This window comes from Hemitrygon akajei, chromosome 3 (genome assembly GCF_048418815.1).
Source record: "Hemitrygon akajei chromosome 3, sHemAka1.3, whole genome shotgun sequence".
Lineage (NCBI taxonomy): Eukaryota > Metazoa > Chordata > Chondrichthyes > Myliobatiformes > Dasyatidae > Hemitrygon > Hemitrygon akajei.
Window position 1 is genome coordinate 124678086 of NC_133126.1, and position 22899 is coordinate 124700984.

Below are 22899 nucleotides of genomic sequence, written 5' to 3' on the forward strand. Positions count from 1 at the left end.
TGCAAAAGAAGCAGCTGGTAAACTCCATTCTCGGGCATTCAACCCTTTCATTCAAATTACAAGAAAGGCTTTTAACATCATTTATATTTCCTTTTAATTATTCGGCTGATCAACGACACACAAACACACGGGTATTGACATTTTACAATAGATCACTTTCTGAGCAAAATCTCCACTTGAGGGAATCCAGTCTGAACAAAATTGACCGTATGGAATGAACACACAATTATTCTCTGAGTGCTCATGGTGCCAAGATGAAATGGTGACCTTGATAGAAGGTATGTTTACTCAGAAGGATTAATTTTTATCCTTACTATTTGCTGTGTGGCTATTCTAGAAGTATTTATTGACTGTGTTAAATATGTTGGCTTTAAGGGAAGTATTGGTGAGTCCCTCCTGGACATCCGAACTACACTTCCATTCACTCAGACAAAACCTTACCTAAAAATGGCACAGCTTTCAAAGGGCCTAATTGGAGTTGGACAAATCTGAGAGGATGACTGTGAGCTCCAGCTGCCGGACAACGGTGTCAAACCCGCCCACTTCCTTCAACCTCCGGTACTTACAATTTCAATCTGAGAACTGAGTTGAGCCATTTCCAGCTGCTGGGCCAGTTAGAAGATAGATCCACTCAGTGTGGTCAAACTTGGCACAGAGTCCAAAACATTCCCATTCAGTGACATGGATGAAAGGTAGCAATAATAAGTTCTTCTTTGGATTACATTTCACTCTGATAAAGGGCATTCATCCTGCAATTTGATCCAGTAAAGCAAAGAGAGACTCCAGATGCTGGAATCTGGTACAAGAAACAGAAGAGGTCAGCAGGTCAAGCAGCATCTGTGGAGGCAAAATATGAACGATGACATTTGGGAGGAGACCCTGCGGGAAGATTGTTGGAATATAGCAGTGTGGGGAAGGGAATAAAGGCTGGTATGTGATAGGTAGAATAATGGGCAGATGGAACTAGGTGTGGGGAGGGGGATGAGAGAGGTACACAAAGAGAGAAACTGGACAGGTGAGTTTGAGGGAGAACACTGGCAATGTAGGTTGCCCTGAAATCGGAAAATCCAATGTGTGTACCACATAGTTGTAAGTTACCCTGGAGTAATATGAGAAGATGTTCTTCCAGTTTGTAGTTGGCCTCTCCGTAGTAATGGAGAAGCTCAAGGACAAGCAGGTCAGTGTGGGTGTGCTAAGAAGAGTTAAACTGGCATGTAATGGGAAGCATTGGATAGCCACTGCAAACAGAGCCTGGGCTAATAGTGATACAAATGGGTGTCATCCCAAGCATTGCTGAATGGCAGATTTTACCGCATTTCAAATTGGCTGCCTCATTTGCATATGAGCAATGCTTTAGATGGTGCCTCAGTGGTGCGTTTGATGAGTTATGAAAGAGCTCATTTACATTCCCTGTAATGAAAACTGCACTGGTCAAATTGCCACGTTTAAGAGTGAGCTAACACACCAGAGAGCCCAGAAGAAACAAAATCAAAACACCACAGCTGTTGGAAATCTACAAGTTAATGCAGAAAATGTGGAAAACACTTGGCAGGTCAGGCAGTAACTGCGGAAAGCTAAGCATCAGTTAGAAGATCAAGATTACTTGTCAGAGCAAATTAAGGCTAAATTGTTCTTTCATCGATATTTTCATTCAAACTGATGACATCGGATGGCTGAAGTTTATTTTAATTCTTTTTTTATGTACTCATAAAGTAAAGAGTATCAAGAATGTTACTGGAAAATCTGAGCCTCAATAGATAATCAAGTTTCCTAAACACTCACCATTTTCATGTCAAATGTAGTAAGGTTTAAATCCAAGAATGACCATGGCACGTATCACAGAAGGAAATCGTTCAAACCATTTTATCCTTGCCAGCTCTGTGAAAAAGCTATCCGAATAATCCTAGGAATGGTTTACTCTATAATTTCTACTTCGTTACTATATTGATCTTCTCCTTCATGAGGGTAACGCAGACCATGATAAAAAACTGCATAAAGAAACACTCCACCTGTTCGTTCCTCAGGTTCTTTGTTAATTATTTCTAATCCGTACACTTAATGCTTTATTTGCTGGACACTCCAGGGCTATCCAAGAGTGCTGCCAACTCTAATGGTTATGCTTCTCTAATTTCTACTCCTCTCCCTTGAATGGCAGGGTTATTATGAAGAAGCTTGAAGATTAATTATTTGCTTCCACTGATGTATGATTATCGTAGGGTCAGCACTTTCTGTTGCTGATAAATCAAAGTACTTCTCCAGATTCTCTGAACAAAAATCAATAAAGGATGATAAAGAGCCTGAAACGTTAACTGTTTCTCTGTCCACAAACACTGCCTGACCTGCTGAGTGTTTCCAGCATTTTCAGATTTTAAATCATGGAACTTTACATCTTTTGAAGGACCTATAAATATCTGGTGTGGTTTTTTTTTGTGTTATTAGCTGAAGGAAGAATGCTGGTTGTTAAAATTCCATATTCTTTAAATAAGGCTCTGATTCTTGTGCACGTACCCGAGCAGACAGAAACAGCCTCCATTTACTTGTTCAATCAAACTTGGCACAACCAACAAGGTGGTACTACCTCATTAAGGTCTGTAACTGAACTAGAGTTCAGGGCCAAAAATCCAGCCAAGTACATCAATGTGCCTGAGTTGGTTGAGAGCACAGGATCACATGTTGGTTAAATTTAGTGTGCTGAATTAGCAGAACCTCTAAAAATATATATAGAAAGAATTATTTTGCTCATTGCAGTGCAGTTGGTGATCAATCTGTAATATATTTTTAAAATTACCGTGGTCTCATTTGTTTTTTATGAGAAGGGAATGCAGATTTGTTCAAGTGTACATGAAATGCTAACCAGACTTAGGATCTTTTTAATGATGCCATGATGAATTTAGGGCTTGGTGCATTTTAAAGTGGGATTATTTTTAGGCTCTGAGATTGTGTACAGACCTTATACAGTTTGTTAACACTTAAGAAGAACTGATGTATAAACCAGTCAGAATTAACTTTAATTGGGCTGTTAAAGGACTTTATGAACAATAAAGCATCCGTTCTCTTCCTTCTTGGTCGCAAAAGTTCCAACTCCTCGAAGCCTGAATCCACTTCAGCCATGTGTGTCTCCCACCAGCTAAAGGAATTCTAACTGCACCAGTGAAATGGATAGTTATCTCATCCTATTCCTCAAAATCAAAAATTTCTGCTTCCTTGTCCTTCCAGAAGGCAAAGCTTCTGTCGATATACTTGCAGATTTCATCATTGCTAAAGGCTCCGAGGTCAGAGGAGTAGCCGTGGCCTGGGGCTATTTCATCTTCTTCAGGGGTGGCACTTTGCACAATGACTTTAGGCACCGTTCTTATAGTCGGCTCGGACTGGGTGGGCTCAGCTACCATTTTTTCAGGGTCGCTGAAGAATCGTTGCTTAATGTCTTCAAATCCATTCTTCCATTCCCTTTTGCCAGCATCAATCTCCTCAATGACAGCCTTGTGGAAGGAACGGACCAGGTCCCAGCTGAATTTCCCCAGATGGTCAAACACCTCAAAGCATAAAAGATGCCTCATTTTCCTTTCATCTGGAGGCAGGTCAAGTTCAAGGATGTGAAAGTAGCCCAACATGAAAAGATCAAGGGTCAGACTATCATAGTCAGCAGGGACACCGTTGACGCGAGGAAGAAACTGCTCAGGTGAGTAGGTGATCTTCTGTCGATTTAATCGCCTAATCTGTCTGGATGGAACATGGGAAATGATGTTTCTCCAGTTGCCAATCAGTTTGGTGATGGTCTTTTGCTGTAAGAACAGATGTCTAAGCTTTTCATTTGGAATGGACTTGTTGGACTGGGGTTCAAGATATGTTTTCAGCTCTGACTTTCCACCATCCTTCTCTGCTTCAGTCATCTCTCCATCTTTTGGTGGCTCATTGTTATTTTCTACTGCAGATGTACACAAATTTTTCAGCTTCATTTTCAAAGACATGGTGTAAGTTGACTTTTTCCAGTGGCCTAGGAATAGCACAACTATTCTTTCTTTCCTCAGACTGGTTGACTCGGTCACGGGGGAACGGGGAGTCTGCTCTTCCTCCACATCATCCTTTGAGCTAATTCCCAGTCCACTTGTGTCCCCCATCCTAACTGACTGTTGGACCTCATGCATTAGTCCTTCGCTCAACTCACTCTTTTGAAGTCCAGTGATGTCTTTTTGCAAAGATTCATCTTTACAAGTGGTGGTACCAGGACAAACTCTTTCGACATTTTGAGCTTCATCTCTATGTTGAGGTCCTTTGGGATAAGACTCATTATAATACTTCTCTTCTGAAGTATCATCCTGGTTGGTGCAGGCCAGTGTCCTATCTTTCAGCACACATTGTTTTTCAAACTTGGCCCTAAGTGTGCGTACTGACACACCAAACTGCTGGATCTCTTTCTCTACTTTGTTCCTGCTCTTCCTTGAAGATGTTTGGTCAAGCCTCGGAGTGAAGACGGCTGCCAATTCCACATTTGGTATTTTAGTAATTTCCTTGCTTTCACAATCCGCGCGATCTTTTTCATTTACGTTTGACAAGAGGAGTGACATAGTCCTCACAATCCCAGATATCCTGTTGCACCAAACAGGCAAGGGTGTGTTCTCCTCCCTGCCTGAATCCTGATGCAGAAGCTGAGTATTGACAGTGATGCTGACTATGGGAGCAGGGAGAATAGTTCGCAGCTGAACTGCCAAACGGTTCAGCTCACCTTCATATTCCTTGCATTTCTTCATCACCTGGACATTTTCTATCTGCTTCTCCAGGTAGATGAGGTCCTCCTCAGTCAGAAGCTCTCCAAATGGGCCCAGAATAGCATTGTGCTCTTGGGAATACCTCCATATCTCTGTCTGCAGGTAACCTCTTTCTTTCTGCTTAATGGAATAAACAATTGAGAGAGAGAGTCAGTTTGCCACAGTCGCTAAGACAGACTTTCAAAGCTAATGTTTTAAAGCTTCTATTGTTTATTTATAAGTTAAACTATTTATTTATTTATTTGGATCTTTCTCTAATATGCAGTATTTTATTAGTTTGCATATTTGGTCCTTCAAATGGTGGTGAAATTCACTGATTTTCTACTTGAAATTGAATGATATCAGAATAATAGAATGAGAGAACTCTTACCCAAACATTACAGCCGTGACGTGTAACCTGAAACCTCAACGGTCCCACCTCTGTCATGGGCTCTTCCAACTGTAATGATACAACACTAACCCATTCACCCTATCCCGTCCTAAAGCTCTGCTGGCTGGTGCTGTAGTGGCACCTTCTCCAGACTTGGGTTTGAATCTGGCCAGCCCCTTGCACGCTTTCCATCTGTGCTGGGCTGAGTGTCGAGCTAGCAACTCGGCCTCGTAAAAAACAGACAAATGCTAAAGAAATGGCAAGGTTGGCACCCGATGTTCCACAAGGCACGGAGAGGAACAATCCCAAATTACTTTAGGCATTCTCCATTCTAGCATGCCCAGAACAAGAGACATTCTGATCTACACCCTCCCTACATGAATGCTCTCTCCAAATGTCCAATATATTTTAATTCTCTTTGGCCTGAGCTACACCACCTTTGGGTCAGTTTAAGTATCAGCCCACTTACCCAAAACCCTGAGTCGGTCTAACAATCGTTATGAACCACACTCCAAGCATTTTGACTTATGGATCAGTTTAACTCTTCACACACCTGAGCTTCTTAAGTCAACTCAAATTTATGTTATTGGCAGAGGTCAGAATAGATGCGTTCAATTGAAAAATTGTATTGAGAACTTAACTTGGTAATCTAAACTATTTTTGTTTGATATTGTCTTGTACTATCTAGATCTGGAACTGAGCTTCACTTTGATTTGTGAGCTGTTTAACCTGTAAGCATTACACGTTGACACTGTAACAAGAACTAGGTGGGAACCATTTCCCAGCATTGATATTAACCCAACTCAATCAACTTGCCATTGTCTCCTTGTAATATAGATCCAGGGCAATGTACTATAAATCCTAGAACAAAGAATGATTCTGTTTTTGAAATTTGGTGTGGTCCTTAAAGGGTGGTGACTATAACACAGGATAATAACGAATAAACACAGCAAATGATCAAAATGCTCATTTGGTCAGGTAGCCTCCATAGAGAGAGAAACAGTGTAAATGCTTCAGGATGCCAGCCTTTCATCAGAGTTAGGAAAAGTTAGATATCACCAGTGTTTCAAGTTACAGAGAAGTGGAGACAACAAGTCAAGACAGGAGAGACCACAGATGCTGGACTCTGGAGCAACAAACAATCTGCTGGAGGAAATCAGCGGGTCGAGTAGTATCCGATGGAGAACTGTAGATATTTTGGGGTCAAAACCTTGCATTGGGACTGAGGGTGGAGGGGGGAAACAGGCAGTATAAAGAGAAAAGGGGAGTGGTGAAATGGAGGCCAGAGGTGATTGGGAAGCAGGGTTTCTGTGGGGGGGAAGGGTTGAGGGATGATGGGCAGATTGGGCCAGGTTGGTATGGAATGGAGTTTAGAGGGAGGTTAAAAAAAAGAGAAAGGTAGAGCCAGGAGAGGGTGAAGGTGGAGGCAGCTGTCTGAGGGTAATAAATGGGAACACAAAGCAACTGCCTGCCTTGTGGCAATCATGCTTATTGAGAGGGGTGGATAGATGTTTGTTAGTCATAGCTGATCTCTCTGGAGGAGGTGTTCACTCCACTCCAACCCCTTCCCCGCATCACTCTGTATTTAATTTTCATTGGTTCTGATGGAAGATCATTTCCCTGAAATGATAATAATACTTCTCCATCCACAGATGCTGTCTGACCGGTGGAGTAATTTCAGCATTTTTGGCTTTATTTCAGAAGTCCAACATCTGCACGTTTTTACTTATCAGCAAAGTGCAATGATCCTGCAGGTCCCCAAGATAAAGGGCAAAATACTCAAAGATTATGGCTCAACATAATTCAGGCAAATCTGCACTAATGCTGCAAGCATACCAAACACATAGAAACACAACGGGAAAGAAATCTACACATCAGTAGAGGTCTGACAAACAATCTCTGCCTGCTCCTTATTGCCTCTCTCTGGTGTTATCACCTGTGTCCTCTGACAGATCCTTATTGCCTCTCTCTGTTGTTATCACCTGTGTCCTCTGACAGATCCCCTCTGTTTTAATCACCTGAGTCTCTCTGCCAGCTCCGTATTACCTCTCTCCGTTGTTCCTCTTCATCCTGCAGCCGTGCCTGCAGCTTCCGGACCATGACCTGCCGCTTCCACTCTGGTATGGGACGCCCTTTCTCATCATGCGTGGGCACCAGCAAGTCCACATCGGTGGAAGGGACCTCCTCCACAGGGAGTGGGACCAGTGCTTTCTCGTTTGACTCCTCATTGTGCTTTAAGTTTTCACTCTGAAAAGAGAGGGCAATCAAACAGTTTCAGGACCAAGGGTTCAAGATGCTGAATTGAGTTGGCTAAACCAATAATGTATGACTTTCCCTTCCTACATCTGTTACATTAGAACAAGTGTCCGTGGACCCCTTGCTTAATGACATTAGTCCAATGCATAAAAAAGTTTGGGAACCCCTGCATAAGAACCTTCCATGAATACCTGCATTCATATAACATTGTTTTGCATTTCAGTATTTCAACAATTCTGTTTCATATCGGAGAAATGTATACAATACATTCAGGGTGTATAAATATACACCCTGAAGTTTTTTATTCTTCGCAGCATTAAAAAAAACAGAGGGGTGCCCCAAAGAATGAAAGTGTGTTAAAACGTTAGAACCCTAAAGGCCCCTCCCACACACGAGCAGCAGCAAAGCAACGACACTCCCCACCCCCAAGTATCTCACACAATGAATTATTAAATACTTCGATATGACACATATCAATTGAACTCACCTGGTAGCATTCTTAATCATATAATTTGAACTTTAAGTCCCGTTTGGGAAATGGAAAACATTTCAGAACAAACCATTCTAGCTCATCAAGGGCATATAATACTTCCATCTTTCCCGTGTAATATCATGGGATGTGACACCTACAGGCATTTACAACCTGTTACTTCGTTAACTAAGTGGCTTGCGTGCTAACTTCAGAAGACAAAATAGTCAGGCCTGGAGTTACATATATACCAGAAGTAGTAAGGAAAGCCAATTTTCTTCTCTGAATTTTATGAACAATGCAGTAGTTTCATGGTCTACCAGCACTCCCAGCTTCTACTTAAGGTTTTGTATTCCAAATAGTTTGGAACACAAACTAGGGAATAGTAAATTCCCTAGCCTGCTATGGTGAAAATTGATCTTGCATCCAGTTCTCAGTTTAGATTTTGAGTTTCAGACTGCAGTCCAAACTTTAGTCATTTTGATACATCGGGAAGAAAGTGAGATGGATATTATTGGGAAAACTGTGGAATTTATTACCACGGAAGTAAAGGCAGGACAATCACAATATAATGAGGCAAAGTCAAAATGATTTAATGAAAAGAGACCACTGTTGACATGTTGGAGTTCTTTTCAATAGGTAGGGTGAGCAAAGGGAATGTGTAGTGTTGATGTCTTCTAAATGGCAACCAATAAAGTGAGATGTAATGTGGTAAACCTAAACGAGGTGGCATATCTGCATGGTGGGTTATAGGATCGAGATAGATCTCTACCAAAGGAGGTGAAAGGTGCTTCTTCCTCTTGCAGGTCACCCTTTGGCAAAGTGTAGCACCTGCCTTGCCCTCACCCCCAATCAGGGGCACATGAAGCCATGGGAGCAGGTGGTGGCTGGTCATATAAGCAGCTGGTGCATATCACAAGTCCTGGTTATGTAACTACTGACGCCAGGCCGACAATCTCTGAAGAGTATTGATAATGGCTGGAGACACCTGTACTGCAGAGACATTGCCCAGAGGAAGGCATAGGCAACTTTAGTAGAAAAATTTGCCAGGAACAATCATGGCTATGGATAGACCATGATCACCCACGTCATACAACACAGCACATGATACCTGCGTGGACAGAGGAATGGCAGTCGTGGCTCACTAACATCTGAAATGGAGTAGCATTTTGTAGGATAGCATTGACCCTGGAGCCCGTGTGTCCAGAGCACTTAGAAGATGAGTGTAAGCAGTTGAAGGAGCTCTTTGCCTCACAAACTATTCACTTGTCAATCTGCCAAGCAACTCTCAAGGCAGAATTTGTGGATCTCATAAATCTCATATCGACTATCTCACAACCCACAAAACTTGACCAAAAGCAGACCTTCCTCAGCCCTGTAGAAGAAGGAAAAGGAAACAAAAGACAGAGAAGGGGAAAAGAGAGAGAAAAGAGAGAAAAGTAAGAGAAAATATGGAGGGGAAGAGAGGATTATGTAACCAACAGAAATGTGAGTTGGTATCATTTCTATGTTGGCAGGCTGCTATTAATTGAGTACTGCAGGTGATCAGTGCAGGTGTTTCTATTTTAGGAGACATGAGCTTATCTGCTTTGGTAGGAGGAAGAGAAATCAAAAACGGCCGCAGAATTCTGTGTCGCAATGTCATAACTTCATACTGCATGGAAACAGACTCTACAACTCACGAAGTTCATGCAAATCACTGAGCTCCCATTTTGTTCATCCTACACTAGGACCATTTTTCTTTCCACTCCATTTCCATCAATTCACCCCTCAGAATCTATCACACACTCTGACACAAGGGACAACTTATACGGGCCCAATGTTCTACCAACCACACGTCGAGATGTAGTAGGAAAGCAGAGCACCATGTGGTTGCAGAGAGAATGTAAAAACTCCACAATGGAGGTTGGGATTGAACCCAGGTTCCTGAAGCAGAGTGGTAGCAACTCTCCTAGGTGCATCAACTATGCAGAGGGATAGACAGTGTAGAGTTCCCCTTACATTAAATACAGAGAATCAGTATGTATATGCCAGTGAGTAATTAGGAAATTGACTCCAAAGGTAGTCATAGCCGAAGGGTGGTGGTGGGGACGAGCTCCCACTGCTAAACAAATGCTCTTCATGGCGTGTGTCTCAAACTGCCTCTGACAACCAAGTTCAACTCCGTGTGGCATAGCTCTTATGCCCGGCGGAGCTGTTCTCACTGACAAGAAAAGGGGCGAAGGCGGACCACTGGCGCCTTAAAACCAGTTGCTCTGGGCAGCTGGGGCTCGTTAACCATGGATGGTAGCTCATATAGGAGAGGGAAAACAATTTCAAACCTCCGCTGCCTTGCAGCTGTACCTGCTCACGGGAAGGGCTTTGGGAGTAAACCCCGAGGAAAAATCCGGAGTCGGAGTCCTGAAGTCGGCTGACTGCTGTACCCAGCACCAGCACGGCCACTCTTGCGATGCTGCTGGCACCAAACCGTATCGACTTCCGTCGTTCCTTTGGACCTGTCATCAGCATGGGGGGGGGGGTCCCCACTGCATGGGCAACAGACAGATCTCCATATCAACTCTGCCCTGGCTTGTGCCCTGGAGAAACCACTCCCAGTGACTACCAGAGGCGCAGTACCCATGGTCGACCATGACCAACAGAGGCCACACAAATTAGGAAATTGGAATGTCAGTCTTTATTGACAGCGGATCAGATTTTAAATGTTTAGGTAGTACTGTTCAGGCTTTAGTGAGTCCATATGTAGAGAGAATTATATTTGGCTACAGCCTCTTTATTTAAGAAGGGATATATATTCAGTGGCCACTTTATTAGGTAAAGGAGTGGAAGCCTGTGTACTCTTCGGCTGTTGTAGCCGATCCACTTCAAGGTTTGATGTTTTATGCATTCAAAGATAATCTTCTGCACACCACTGCTGTAATACGTAGTTACTTGAGTTACTGTTGCCCTCCTGTCAGCTTGAGCCACTCTGGCCATTCTCCTCTGACCTTTCTCATTAACAAGGCATTTTTTGCCCACAGACCATCTGCTCACTGGATGCTTTTTGTTTTTCACACCTTTCTCTGTCAGCTCTAGAGACTAGATTGTGAAAATCCCAGGATTTCAGTAGAGTCTGAGATACTCAAACCACCCCATCTGGCACCAACAATCATTCCAATGTCAATGTCACTTGGATCACCTTTCTTCCCATTGTGATGTGTGGTCTGAACAACAACTGAACCTCTTTCTTCTTCATCTTGTGATGTTTAATGATAGTTGGCAAACAGCCATCAGGTGCATTACCACCAATTATTGAGCTGGAGTGTGGAGCAAAGAGATAGGAAGTAAATCCACTGAACTGCCGCCCCAAAATAAAACCCAAATAATTTCAAAAAGTCTAGTGATTTTCAGAAAATACACGTTTATATACATTAAGATGGCAGTGATATCTTAACAAGCTTTTCATGTTATTCACTTGGATTTCCAGAATGAGTTTGATAAGGTGCCACATAAAAAACATATCCATAAGGTAAGGATGCATAGAGTTGGTGGTGATGTATTAGCATGGTTGGTTAACTCATAGAGAGCAGAGAGTTGGGATACCTGGGTGCTTCTCTGGTTGGCAGTCAGTGGTGAGCGGTGTGCTGTAGGAATCGGTGCTGGGCCTGCAACTGTTCATGATATACATTAACGATCTGAAAGAGGGGACTGAGTGTAGTGTATCTAAGTTTGCTGATGAGTGGAAAAGCAAATTGTGCAGAGGATACAGAGAGTCTGCAGAGAGTATAGGTAGGTTAAGTGAGTGGTCAAGGGTCTGGAAGATGGAGTGCAATGTTGGTAAATATGAGGTCATCCACTTTGGAAAGAAAAATGGAAGATCATATTATTATTTAAATAGCAAAAGATCGCAGCATGCTGCTGTGCAGAAGGACTTGGGAGTGCCTGTGCACGAATCACAAAAGGTTGGTTTGCAAGTTCAGCAGGCTATCAAGAAAGCAAATGGAATGTTGGCTTTGATTGCTAAAGGGATTGAATTTAAGAGCAGGGAGATTATGCTGCAACTGTACAGGGCACTGGTGAGGCCACATCTGGAGTACCATGTGCAGTTCTGATCTCCTTACTTGAGGAAGGATACAGTGGCTTTGGAGGCAGTGCAGAGGAAGTTCACCAGATTTATTCCAGAGATGAGGGAGTTAGACTGTGAGGAGAGATTGAGCCACTTTGGACTGTAATCACTAGAATTCAGAAGGATGAGAGAAGATCTTATAGAAACATAAAATTATGAAAGGGATAGATAAGTTATTGGCAGGAAGGTTGTTTCCACAGGTAGGTAAGACTAAGGGACATAGCCTGAAGATTTGGGGAAGTAAATTTAGGGCTGAAATGAGGAGGAACTGCTTTTCCCAAAGAGTAGTGAATCTGTAAAATTCTCTGCCCAATGAAGCAGTGGAGGTTACCTTAGTAAATGTTAAAGACAAGGTTAGATAAATTTTTGCATAATAGGGGAATTAAGGGTTATGGGGAAAAGGCAGGCAGATGGAGATGAGTCCATGATCTTATTGAATGGCGGACCAGGCTTGACAGGCCAGATGGCCGACTCCTGCTCCTATTTCTTATGTTCTTATGTGTTAAACTGTCAGTCCCAAAAATCTCATTTTAGCAATTAGATGTTTCCTTTGCACGTCATAGGAACTGCATTCAAACAATATGCACCGTTACTAGACATGTGTACAAATGACTGTATCATGCATATTAATTCTGAACATAGAATTATTCAACCCAGTATATCCAAAATGTAAACATGTAAATGTTAATTCTTCCCTCCTTTTATATCCATCACCCAGTTCAGCCCCCATTTTCCCCTGAATTTAATATAAAAACCATCCTTTCTTTTCCTTATCCCAACTTTGTTGCCAGAGTGATAAAACAGAGTTTAATTACATCTTTCAGTTCCCCTTCATGCAAAGGCACCACTATATTTACTGTACATCCTTACTTTTAAGTGACTGCTTGGCTAGAATGGCTGCCACCTAGTTTCCTTCAACCCCAACGTGGGCAAGGACCCATAGAAGTGGGTACACAAGCCTACACCCTGCGGCCTCAACAGATGTTGCCCAATCACTAGAAGAATATCTGGCCTACAATTTGAACTAACTTCAGAATGGCATCGACCCATCTCTTGGGACCAACTGGCTCATGTCCAGCTGCTGGTCAAATGGAACCCTTCTCAATTTCGGCCAAGTGAACCTCTTGGCCGCGTCTGCATGTTTTTATCCATGCAGTTGCTGCCACCTGATTGGCTGTTAGATGTTTGCATTAATAAGCAGGTGATCAGGTGGACCAAATAAAAGTGGCCACTAAATGTATTTTTTTTTCCAGGACATTACTAGCTGATACTTGGAATTATTGCCTTGTGAAGAAAGATTGAGGAGGATGAGATTTTATGTTGGAGTATGGAATAAATAATTGAAATATGAAAGATTCTGAAGGGACTCAGGAATGTAGATAATGAGAAATTGCTTCTTTAATGGATGAGTCCAGAACAAGGGATGTGTTTCAAGATATGGGAATGCCTATTTATGAGGAAAATTAAGAATTTCTTTTCTCAAATGCTATGAATCTTCGGAATTCGCTATAAATGAAAATCAAAAACAAAAGTGGCGAATGATGGAAATCTGAAAAAATGATCAGTGCAGGATTCTGGACCTGAAATTTAACCGGTAACAAGAGATTCTACAGATGCTGGAAATCCAGAGCAACACAGACAAAATTCAAGAGGAATTCAACAAGTTGGGCAGCATCTATGGAGGGGAATGAATAGTCGATGTTTTGGGCTGAGACCCTTCATCAGGACAGGAAAGGAAGGGAGAAGAATCTGCTTCTGCCCCTTTCTTTTCCAGTCTTAATGAAAAGTCTTGACCTGAAATGCCAACTGTTTATTCCTCTCAAATTTTATCTGTTATTCTGGAATGGTATCTGCTTCACTTTCCACAGATGTTGCTTGGGCTGCTGGGTGCTTCCAGCATTTTCTGTTTTTATCCCAGACAACTGTGGAGACAGGCAAAGCTGAGATAGATTTTCAGACAACAAGGAGTCCTACATTATGGGAAACAGTTCAAAATGTGTATTGAGCCTGAGATCAAATCAGCCATGATCTGTATTTCAGAAAAAAAACACAAAAATATAGTTTGTTTTTATACCTGCATTCAGCATCAAAGTTCAAAGTAAAATGTTATTATCAAAGTACATATATGTACATATATCGTTTATCACCATATACAACCTTGTGATTCATTTTCTTTCAAACATGCTCATTAAATCCATAATAAATAATAACCATAATAGAATCATTGGAAGGCCACACCAACTTGGGAGTCCAAAAGGCAACATACTGTGCAAGTTTATAAATAATATTGAAAATATGAGATGAAGAGCCCTTGAAAGTGAATCCATAGGTTGTGGGAACATTTAAATGATGAAGTGCAGTTGAGTGAAGCTATCTATCCACTTTGGTTCAAAAGCCTGATGATTGAGGTGTAGTAACTTCCTGAACCTGGGGCTGTGAATCCTAAGGCTCCTGTACCTTCTTCCTGATGGCAGCTGCAAGAAGAGAATTTGTTGTGGATGGTAGGGGTCCCTGATGACAGATGCTGGTTTCCTGCCACACTGTTTCATGTAGATGTGCTTGATGGTGGAAAGAGCTTTACCCGTGATGGACGTGAGCTGTATCCACTACTTTTCGTAGGATTTTCCATTCGAGGGCATTGGTGTTTCCATTCCAGGCTGTGATGTAGCTAGTTAATATACTCTCCGCTACACTTCTATAGAAGTTTGTCAAAGCCTTAGAAGTCGTGCTGAATCTCTGTAAACTCCTAAGGGAGTAGAGGCACTGCCATGCTTCCTTTCCAATTGCACTTACATGCTGGGCCCAGGACAGATCCTTTGAAATAATGACACCAAAGATTTCAAAGTTGCTGACCCTCTCCACCTTAGATCCTCTAATGAAGACCGGCTCATGGAAATTTGGCTTCCTCGCCCTGAAGTCAATAATCAGCTCTTGGTCTTGCTAACATTGAGTGAGAGGTTGTTATGGCACCACTCAGACAGTTTTAAATCTCCCTCTTGTATGCTGACTTGGCATCACTTTTGATTCAGCCTATGACAGTGGTGTCATCAGCAAACTTGAATAGGACACAGGAGCTGTGCTTAGCCGTTCAGTTCTAAGTGAGTAGAGCAGTGGGCTAAGCACACAGCTTTTTGTGTGCACTTATGCTGATAGAGATTGTGGAGGAGATGTTGTTGCCAATCCAAACTGATGGAATCTATTGATCAGTTGTAGTTGAAAAAGAGCATCCTGACATCTGCATCTCTGCTGTCTAGGTGTTCCAGGGTTGAGTGAAGATCCAGTGAAATGGTAACTGCTGTGGACCTGTTGCTCCAGTATGGGAATTGCATGAATCCAAGAGCAGCAAGCATATGATATCAGTTATAGAGTCATAGAAAAGTACGGCACAGAAAGTGGCCCTTTGGCCCATCTAGTCCATGCTGAGCCACTTAAACTGCCTACTCTCATTGACCTGCAAGGGGACAATGGCCATCCATACCCCTGCCATCCATGTATCTATCCAAATTTCTCTTAAACGTTGAAACCCAGCTCGCATACACCACTTGTACTGACAGTTCATTCCATACTCTCACAACCATCTCAGTGAAGATGTTTCCCTTAAACTTTTCACCTTTCACCCTTAACCCATGCCCTCTAGATGTAGTCATACCCAACCTCAGTGGAAAAAATCTTCTTGCATTTACCCTATCTCTACCCCTCATATTTTTGTATAATATCAAATCTCCTCTCAATCTTCTACATTCCAAAGAATACAGTCCTAACCGATTCAAACTTTCCTCATATCTCAGGTCCTCCGGTCCCAGCAACATCCTTGTAAATCTTCGATGTGCTCTTTTAACCTTGTTCACACCTTTCCTGTAGATAGGTGAGTAAAACTCCACACAACACTCCAAATTAGGCCTCACCAACAGCTTCAACATAACATCCCATCTCCTTTCCTCAGTACTTTGATTTCTGAAGGTTAATGTGCCATTATGACCCTATCTACCTGTGGCGCCAGTTTTCGCAGTGTAAGTCCAGTGCCATTTAAAGCAAGCATTCAGTGCCAGAGCTAGCATGCATTCAATATCAGGTTCAAGGCCACCAACAACCAGGTGCTGCTGTGGGATGTTTGTGGTACGGGGAACCCGGTCACCATGAGAGGTCAGGAACAAACATGCAGCTGTTTATATTTGCTGTAAATCATCCACCCAGAATGTCCTCTCACGTTATGTTCAATACTTAACACACTGGGAAACTTGACAGCAACCTGTAATTGTCAAAATATACATGAATATGTAACATATCTCTTCCCACCCCCCCCCCCCCACCGCTTAGTTTAAAGGTTTCTCCTCATTACCATATAGAGACCTGCAGCTGAGCTACAAAAATCAAATTCAACCAACAACAAAACGCATTTTTTCTACACCAAGGAAAGAGGATAGACTGCCTCTATCCCCAGACATAACCCTGGGGATTATTCTCCCCTGTGTGCTGTGGGTTAGTCACTAATCTAGAGGTTCAATCTGTCTGGAGGCTACCTGTTCCAGTGAGGGTACCAATGACCTGAAGGTGATGCCAAAGCCATTTTATCTCTTGGTGGTGTATGTTTAGATCTCGGCTTGGGTACTGTACAGTCAGTACGGGGCACCTCAGAAAGCACCCGTGACAGGGAAGCACTATCTCTGTCATTTGATCTTAACAGAGGCTGTGCAGTCATTGTCTCGGAATCCTGTCCCATTTCTACAACTGGATCTCGATTGGTCAGTTTGTGTCGGTTTTCAGTAGCCTTAAAAGAGGGCAACATCTAATAAACATGCCTTCTCCAGATGTTGGGGTTATTAGTTTCCACTGTGTATGACACAGGACCAGTTTGTGACACTACCGCTGCAGGTATCCGTTTTGTTCCAGAGATGTTGCTCCAGGTAAGTATTCTCTCTCCTGCTGTGAAACTTCTGTACTTTGCCTTGGTACGTCTTTCTACTTGGGTTTTCTGTTCGTTTAGTACAATCTGTTTTGTGTTTGGGGTCGAAGCAGGTCAAGCTGGGCATGAAGTTGTCTTTTCACCAGTGCAGTGGTGGGAGCCATTTTGGTGCCGCCATGAGGTGTATATCAGCAGGAAAGTGCTAAGATGCTGGTTGAGGGATCCACTTCCCACTGAAGTCTTGAGGTCTTGTTTCATTGTCTGTACGAATCATTCAGCAAGGCCATTAGTGACTGGATGATTTGATGCTGACTTGATGTGATGAATACCATTAACTTCCATAATTACCTTGAACTCTTCTGGCAGGAGTTGTGGGTCATTGTAATTTACAAGCTGCTGAAGAAGCCCAAAATGGCTGAAGATGGAATGTAGTTCCTCAATGTATTTTTCAGATGTAGTGCTCTTCATGATGGAAACCTCAGGCCATTTTCTGTGTACATCCACTACAACCAAGAGCATGTGGCTTCTACAGGTCCTGCAAAATATGGGTGAATCCTCTGCCTTGGTTCTTCAGGTCATTCCCAAGGACGCAAGGGAACAAGCTGAGGAACGTTTCACACTCACTGACAATGTGGGCATGCTTCGGCCTTGTCTTCAATGTTACATCCAGTCCTAGTCACCAGGTGTAGCTGTGTGGGATTTTTTTCATGCTCACTATGTCATAGTGTCCTGCACATAGCTCGTCAAGCACTTGCTTTCTGAATGGTGGAGGAATGAAACACGGTAGCCCCACAGTAAACATCCTGCTTGGACTGTGAGCTCCGTCCATCGAGCCTGGTAAGGTTTCATTTCTGTGGTTGGCTTTCCTTTCCATTCGTGAGTTACCATGTCCAGCACTTTAGATAGAACAGGGTCAGTACGTGCATACTTCCAGACTTATGCCACAATTATCGGAGCTGTAGGTACTTCCTTGAATTAAATGATCTCTTTTGGGGTTGGCTGTGGAGCTGTAACAGTTAAGGGAAGTCTGGATAGTCTATCAGCACTCGAATGTCACTCGGACCTCCTATACTTTGTATTGAACTGAGGTGCAGATGGTGCAGAGCCCAATGCTGGATTCACCTGGCAGCCAGGGAAGGAAAGCCCTCATGTGGGCCAAAAATTTACGTCAAGGGCCAATGATCTGTCAGTAGTGTAAACCGTCAACCAAAGAGGACATGATGGAGCTTCTTAATTCCAAAGACAACTGCGAGTGCTTCCCACTCAAACTAGGCATGGTGGCTTTCTGTCTGCTTAACGTCAAAGTAATTGGACACTTCACCCAATGGCATGTTGTGTGAGATAACTGCCCCCACACCGCAGGGTGATGCATTGCCGGACAACTGTATGGGCAATGATGGGTTGAAGTGTGTGAGTGTTTCAGACTGCGGCAAAGCGGTATTTCCCTTCTTTAAAATACTCTTCATAGCAATCTGTACATTGCCAGTGCTGATTTATTTAAAAGCTCATGAAGTGGTTTTAGCCTGCTAGCTAGGTTAGGAACAAACTTTGCATCATATGCTAGTAGTCCCAGTAAAGACCTTAGTTGACTTACAGTACATTCGGTGGTGATGGAGCCTCCGCGATTACCTTCACCGTTGATGGTGTCTTGTGAAGCCCTGAGCTGTCAATCTATTGAAGGTTGAAAGAACTCACACTTGTCCTTCTGGACCCTTAGCCATATTCCTTGAGTCTTTGTCTTGTAGCATCCAAGTTTTATAGACGCTCATGGTCGTTTTCTCAGAGGTGAGTAAATTATCCAAATAGCATTGCACCGTCAACCTGCTCCATATCTGGTCCATTGTTTCCTAAAAAAATAAAAAGTAGTATCTGACGATGCCAAACGGAAGCGTTTGGAACCTGAAATTCCTTTGTGATTCACTATGGTCAACAGTTCCTGTGATTGGCCCCACAGGCACCTGCAAGTCCTCTAGCCGATCCTGCAAAAAGTCCATCAATGAGGGGAAGAGGGTATTGTTCAGCTGTAAGAACCAGGTTAATGGTCACCTTGAAGTCTCCACAAAGCCTTAAAGACCCATTCCATTTTAGGACAGGAACCACCAGAGTTGCCCATTTACACACTGGTCCAATACCTTACTCTGGACCACTCTTTCCAATTCAACCTCTGCCTTTGATTTAATGGCATTTGGAATAGACCTTGCCTTAAGACATTTGGATGTTGTGCGTGGCTCAACAGACAGTTTAACAGAAATACCTTCCATACTGTCCAGTGCTCTGTTGAATACTTCTGCATGTTTCTTCAATATCTCCTGTAGATCAGAGCCTCCACCAATCAAGTGTGTTTCATGCTAGTTGAGTTTGAGGTGTTCCAACCACAAGCAGCCCAGAATCACTGGATAACTACCTTTAACAACGTGCAGTGGAAGTTTCTTTCTCTGTTAGTTCATCTCCACTGTAACAGCCATCTTTGTGTCCTGAAGCAGGTAGAACATGCAACCACACAGTGAGAGTCACTCAGTCCATCCTCAGTACTCTCCATCTTGTTCACATCTTTATTTTTGGTTTTCCTAAAGTCACTTTCCTTTATTACAGTGTTTTTGCTTGACAGTGTCTTTTTACTTTTACAGGCGTGTTCAGTATGTCCCTTTTTGCCAAAGCTTTGGCAATCTAAATCTAAATCCTTATACCAGCTGAATGCCCAGTTTTGCCACAGTGGTAACACTGATTGTCAATAGGTGTCTTATTCTTAAAGTCAGTAGAAACTTTATGAACTTGAGAAGATGCAATTAATAGCTATGTTTCTTTAGCTGCCATCTCCATAGATGTACTAAACTCAACTGGCTTTTGCATTGTTGGTCTGTCTCCTGTAAGCACGCATTTCTGAATTGCCTCACTATGCATAACACATACTGATCCATCGGGTAATGTGTCATTCAGCGACTGCCAAAAATCACAGTGTTCAGCCAGTTGCTTCAGCACCAACGCAGACTGTGAAGTAGATGCTCCTTCCTCTTGATCGCATTCATGAACTCTATATCTCTCAGCAATAATCAAAGGTTTAGGTGAATAATGGCCCTTTAAGACTTTAACTTGGTCCTCATAAGGCTTATTGCCAGGCTTAGCACATTGCACTAGACTGAAATAAATTAAAAGTGTTTGCACCTATCACAGTCAGAAAAGTTGGAACATGAATATTATCTGAAATTTGATTTGCCAGTGCAAAATATTCAAACCTTTTAGCATCTGAACTCCATTACGGTCATACGGTCCCATAGTTCCAAACTTTGCCTCCATTTTCAAACACAAATGTGTTCCAGAAAAATTGACTAGTCTTATCTGTCTCTCTCTTACTCTCTTATTTCTTTTTTTTAAACCATTCACTCACCACGCTTCCTGTGAACATTTTCTCAAGGCGTCTTCTTTTCGCTCACCCACACCTGGCGGTGGTATACCGCCAGAGATTCACGTCGACTCTTCTTTCCAAAGGGAATGAAAAAATAAATACCGCATTAGGACTTGTCACCTCGTCGCCAGTTGTTGTGATTGTGGGACTGGGAAGCCGGGTGGCCGTGAATAATACACAGCGGAGACGGAGAGGTCAGGAACAAGCGTGCTGCTGTTTATTTTGCTTGTAAGCCCTCTCACATTACGTTCAGATATGTTTCTATCACCGTTAGAGCCTGCAATCGACACTGTGGCGGTGCGATTTCGGGCCGATTGGGCGATCTGGCACTTTGCTGCCTCCGAGAGTTTTCCACGAGGCCACGACCAAAGCATGCGACTGGAGGCCAGGAAGCCAGGAGATGGGGAGTGGTCCGATGATCGGCTCCATCTCTCGTTGATCCCGCCGATTAAAGCGCCGAGAAAGACTGAGACCATCGAGGCGAGGGCGGAAAACGAGCGAATGTTCGGCGCCGACTACCAGCCTCTCGCTCACTACTGCTGGAGAAGGTGTCCCCATATGGCGGTCTCTTGCTCTCTCTCACTGGCCGCTCCCAGGGGAAGGTTGTTTCTCCTTGATGATGTCAGTGGATGGGGCCAGAGCACGGTTTAGTCGATGCGGACTGTAGATTTTGACTCTAATTCGTGGTTCTGGCTGCTCTTCTTTTTGTTACGACTATTGGCGATTTCTGAATCGGGCGGATGGCAGATCATGAACTCAACTGTACTGAAGTATGCCCTTTGTGTTTTAGATTCTGCGCTTTACGATTTTTTTTTGTTGCTGTTTGTGTGTGGGTGGGTGGGGGTTTCATGCTTGATCAGTTTAGTTCCACAGTTCTGTGTTTCGTGACTGTCTGTGAGGAAGATGAATGTCAAGGTTGTATACTGCATACCTACTTTGATAGTAAATGTACATTGAACTTTGAATGTAACACACAGGGAAGCTTGACAGCAACTGACAAGGGTTTAAATATACATGAATACATAGCAAGTGGCCTTCCATGGCCATGTGCTGAAGCAATCAATGCAGACACAATAAATGCTTCTTCGTTGAATACAGTGAGTATTCAGTGCTGGGTCCACCAATAATTAATTAGCAGATACCCTGATCATGCAGTGCCAGGTAAACTGAACACCCAGCAGCAGATGCCAAGTGAATCAAGTATTCATTTGCAAGTACAATAAACTTTGGCAGCTGAGGCAAGGAATATTCGGTGCTGGGTAGAGCAAAGATTAAATGCCAAATATAGCAAAATTCATCGCCATGTAGGTTAATAGGTTCATTTTATTGTCAAAGTATGCATGTACAATACAACTCCAATATTTGTCTTCTCACAGAAACATGGAAAAAACATGAGAAAAGACATCAACAGCCACTTTGTTGTTGTTGTTCAGTCATTTAGTTGAGTCTGACTCTTGTTGACCTCATGGACAATGGGGTTCATAGGGTTTTCATGGCAAGATACGGAGCAGATTGCCAGGCCTTTCTTCTGCTGCTGCCCAGGTTGGGACCCAGCTGGGTTTGAACCCAGGACCATCTGCCCTGAAGTCCAGTGTTGATGCCATTACACCACCAGCTGGCCCCGAACAGCCACAACCCAGCATGGAAAGGAAAAAGAAACAAAACTCACAAACCACAACCCACAACCCCCTCCCCAGCACAAAACCTAGCAGAGCGTGCACACGGAAATTGTCAGCTGAAACATCAAACTCAAGCCCCTCCCTCATAATAAAAAAAATAGTGACAACATCAAATCCCAACCTCCTCTCTGATACACAAAAACTGACAGATCCCCCATACAGAAAAAACAGTAAGAACATCAGACCCCCAAATCTCCAATGCCTCCCTCTCACAAAGTCTAACATACTGTCTACCTGGAACCCCAACTTGCCAATCGGCAACGAGAAAGAAAACTGAAGGAGACCTATATAAACTGCAGTCCCACTGAACACACAAATCCTAGAACTGCGAAAACATCCTCCCGTCAGAATCGAACTCAGTCCTTCTGTAACGAGCAGCTGATGTGCCACCACGCCACTGACCTGCGGCCGTCCGAGCGCCAATGACTCAGCTACCAACCTGTTGACCCATGACCTCCATGGAGAGCAACCGCTGACCTTCTCCACATTCGATTCGATGCTTCAATCTTCCTCGATGCTTCAAAATAGAGTCGTTCGTGACCCCCACGCTCCATCTCCGGTCTTCTGGACGAGTTCTCAGTCCGGGGACACGGAGCATTAGATCATTTGATCAAACTCCAAACTACGCGTCACAAACTCCAACAGTTTCCAAAGCACAATTCAGACAAAAAAGAATGAGCAGAAGGCGTAGGAAAAGTGAAATAATTGAAGAGATTGGTTATCTGGAAGATGTTGCCCAAGAAATCGATGTTTGCTGGTACCATCTTGACCTGAACATATAAGGTTCATAATCAACGGTCAGTATAGTACACAGTGTTGGAGTAGCACACGTTCAGTGCTACACTCAGGGAGCAATCAACAACAGCTATAGAACACATTCAGTGCCTGGAACAATGCACACTTATGCAAAGGTACAGCATGCATTCAGCATCAGGGGCAGCAAGAAAACTG

At 43.2% G+C, this 22899-nt stretch overlaps 1 protein-coding gene across 1 annotated transcript in view; it reads right to left on the bottom strand.

The window, feature by feature from the left end:
• Nucleotides 1–2275: 2275 nt before the first annotated feature.
• The window catches only part of espnla (espin like a), a 149515-nt gene continuing 128891 nt past the window's right edge, over nucleotides 2276–22899 (bottom strand). Inside the window, exons 7-8 of the mRNA XM_073039006.1 lie at nucleotides 7183–7383; nucleotides 2276–4883 (exon numbers count right to left, since the gene is read on the bottom strand). Coding sequence (XP_072895107.1) covers nucleotides 3174–4883; nucleotides 7183–7383 — 1911 coding nt within the window. The 3' untranslated portion in view covers nucleotides 2276–3173. The remainder of the gene's footprint in view (nucleotides 4884–7182; nucleotides 7384–22899) is intronic.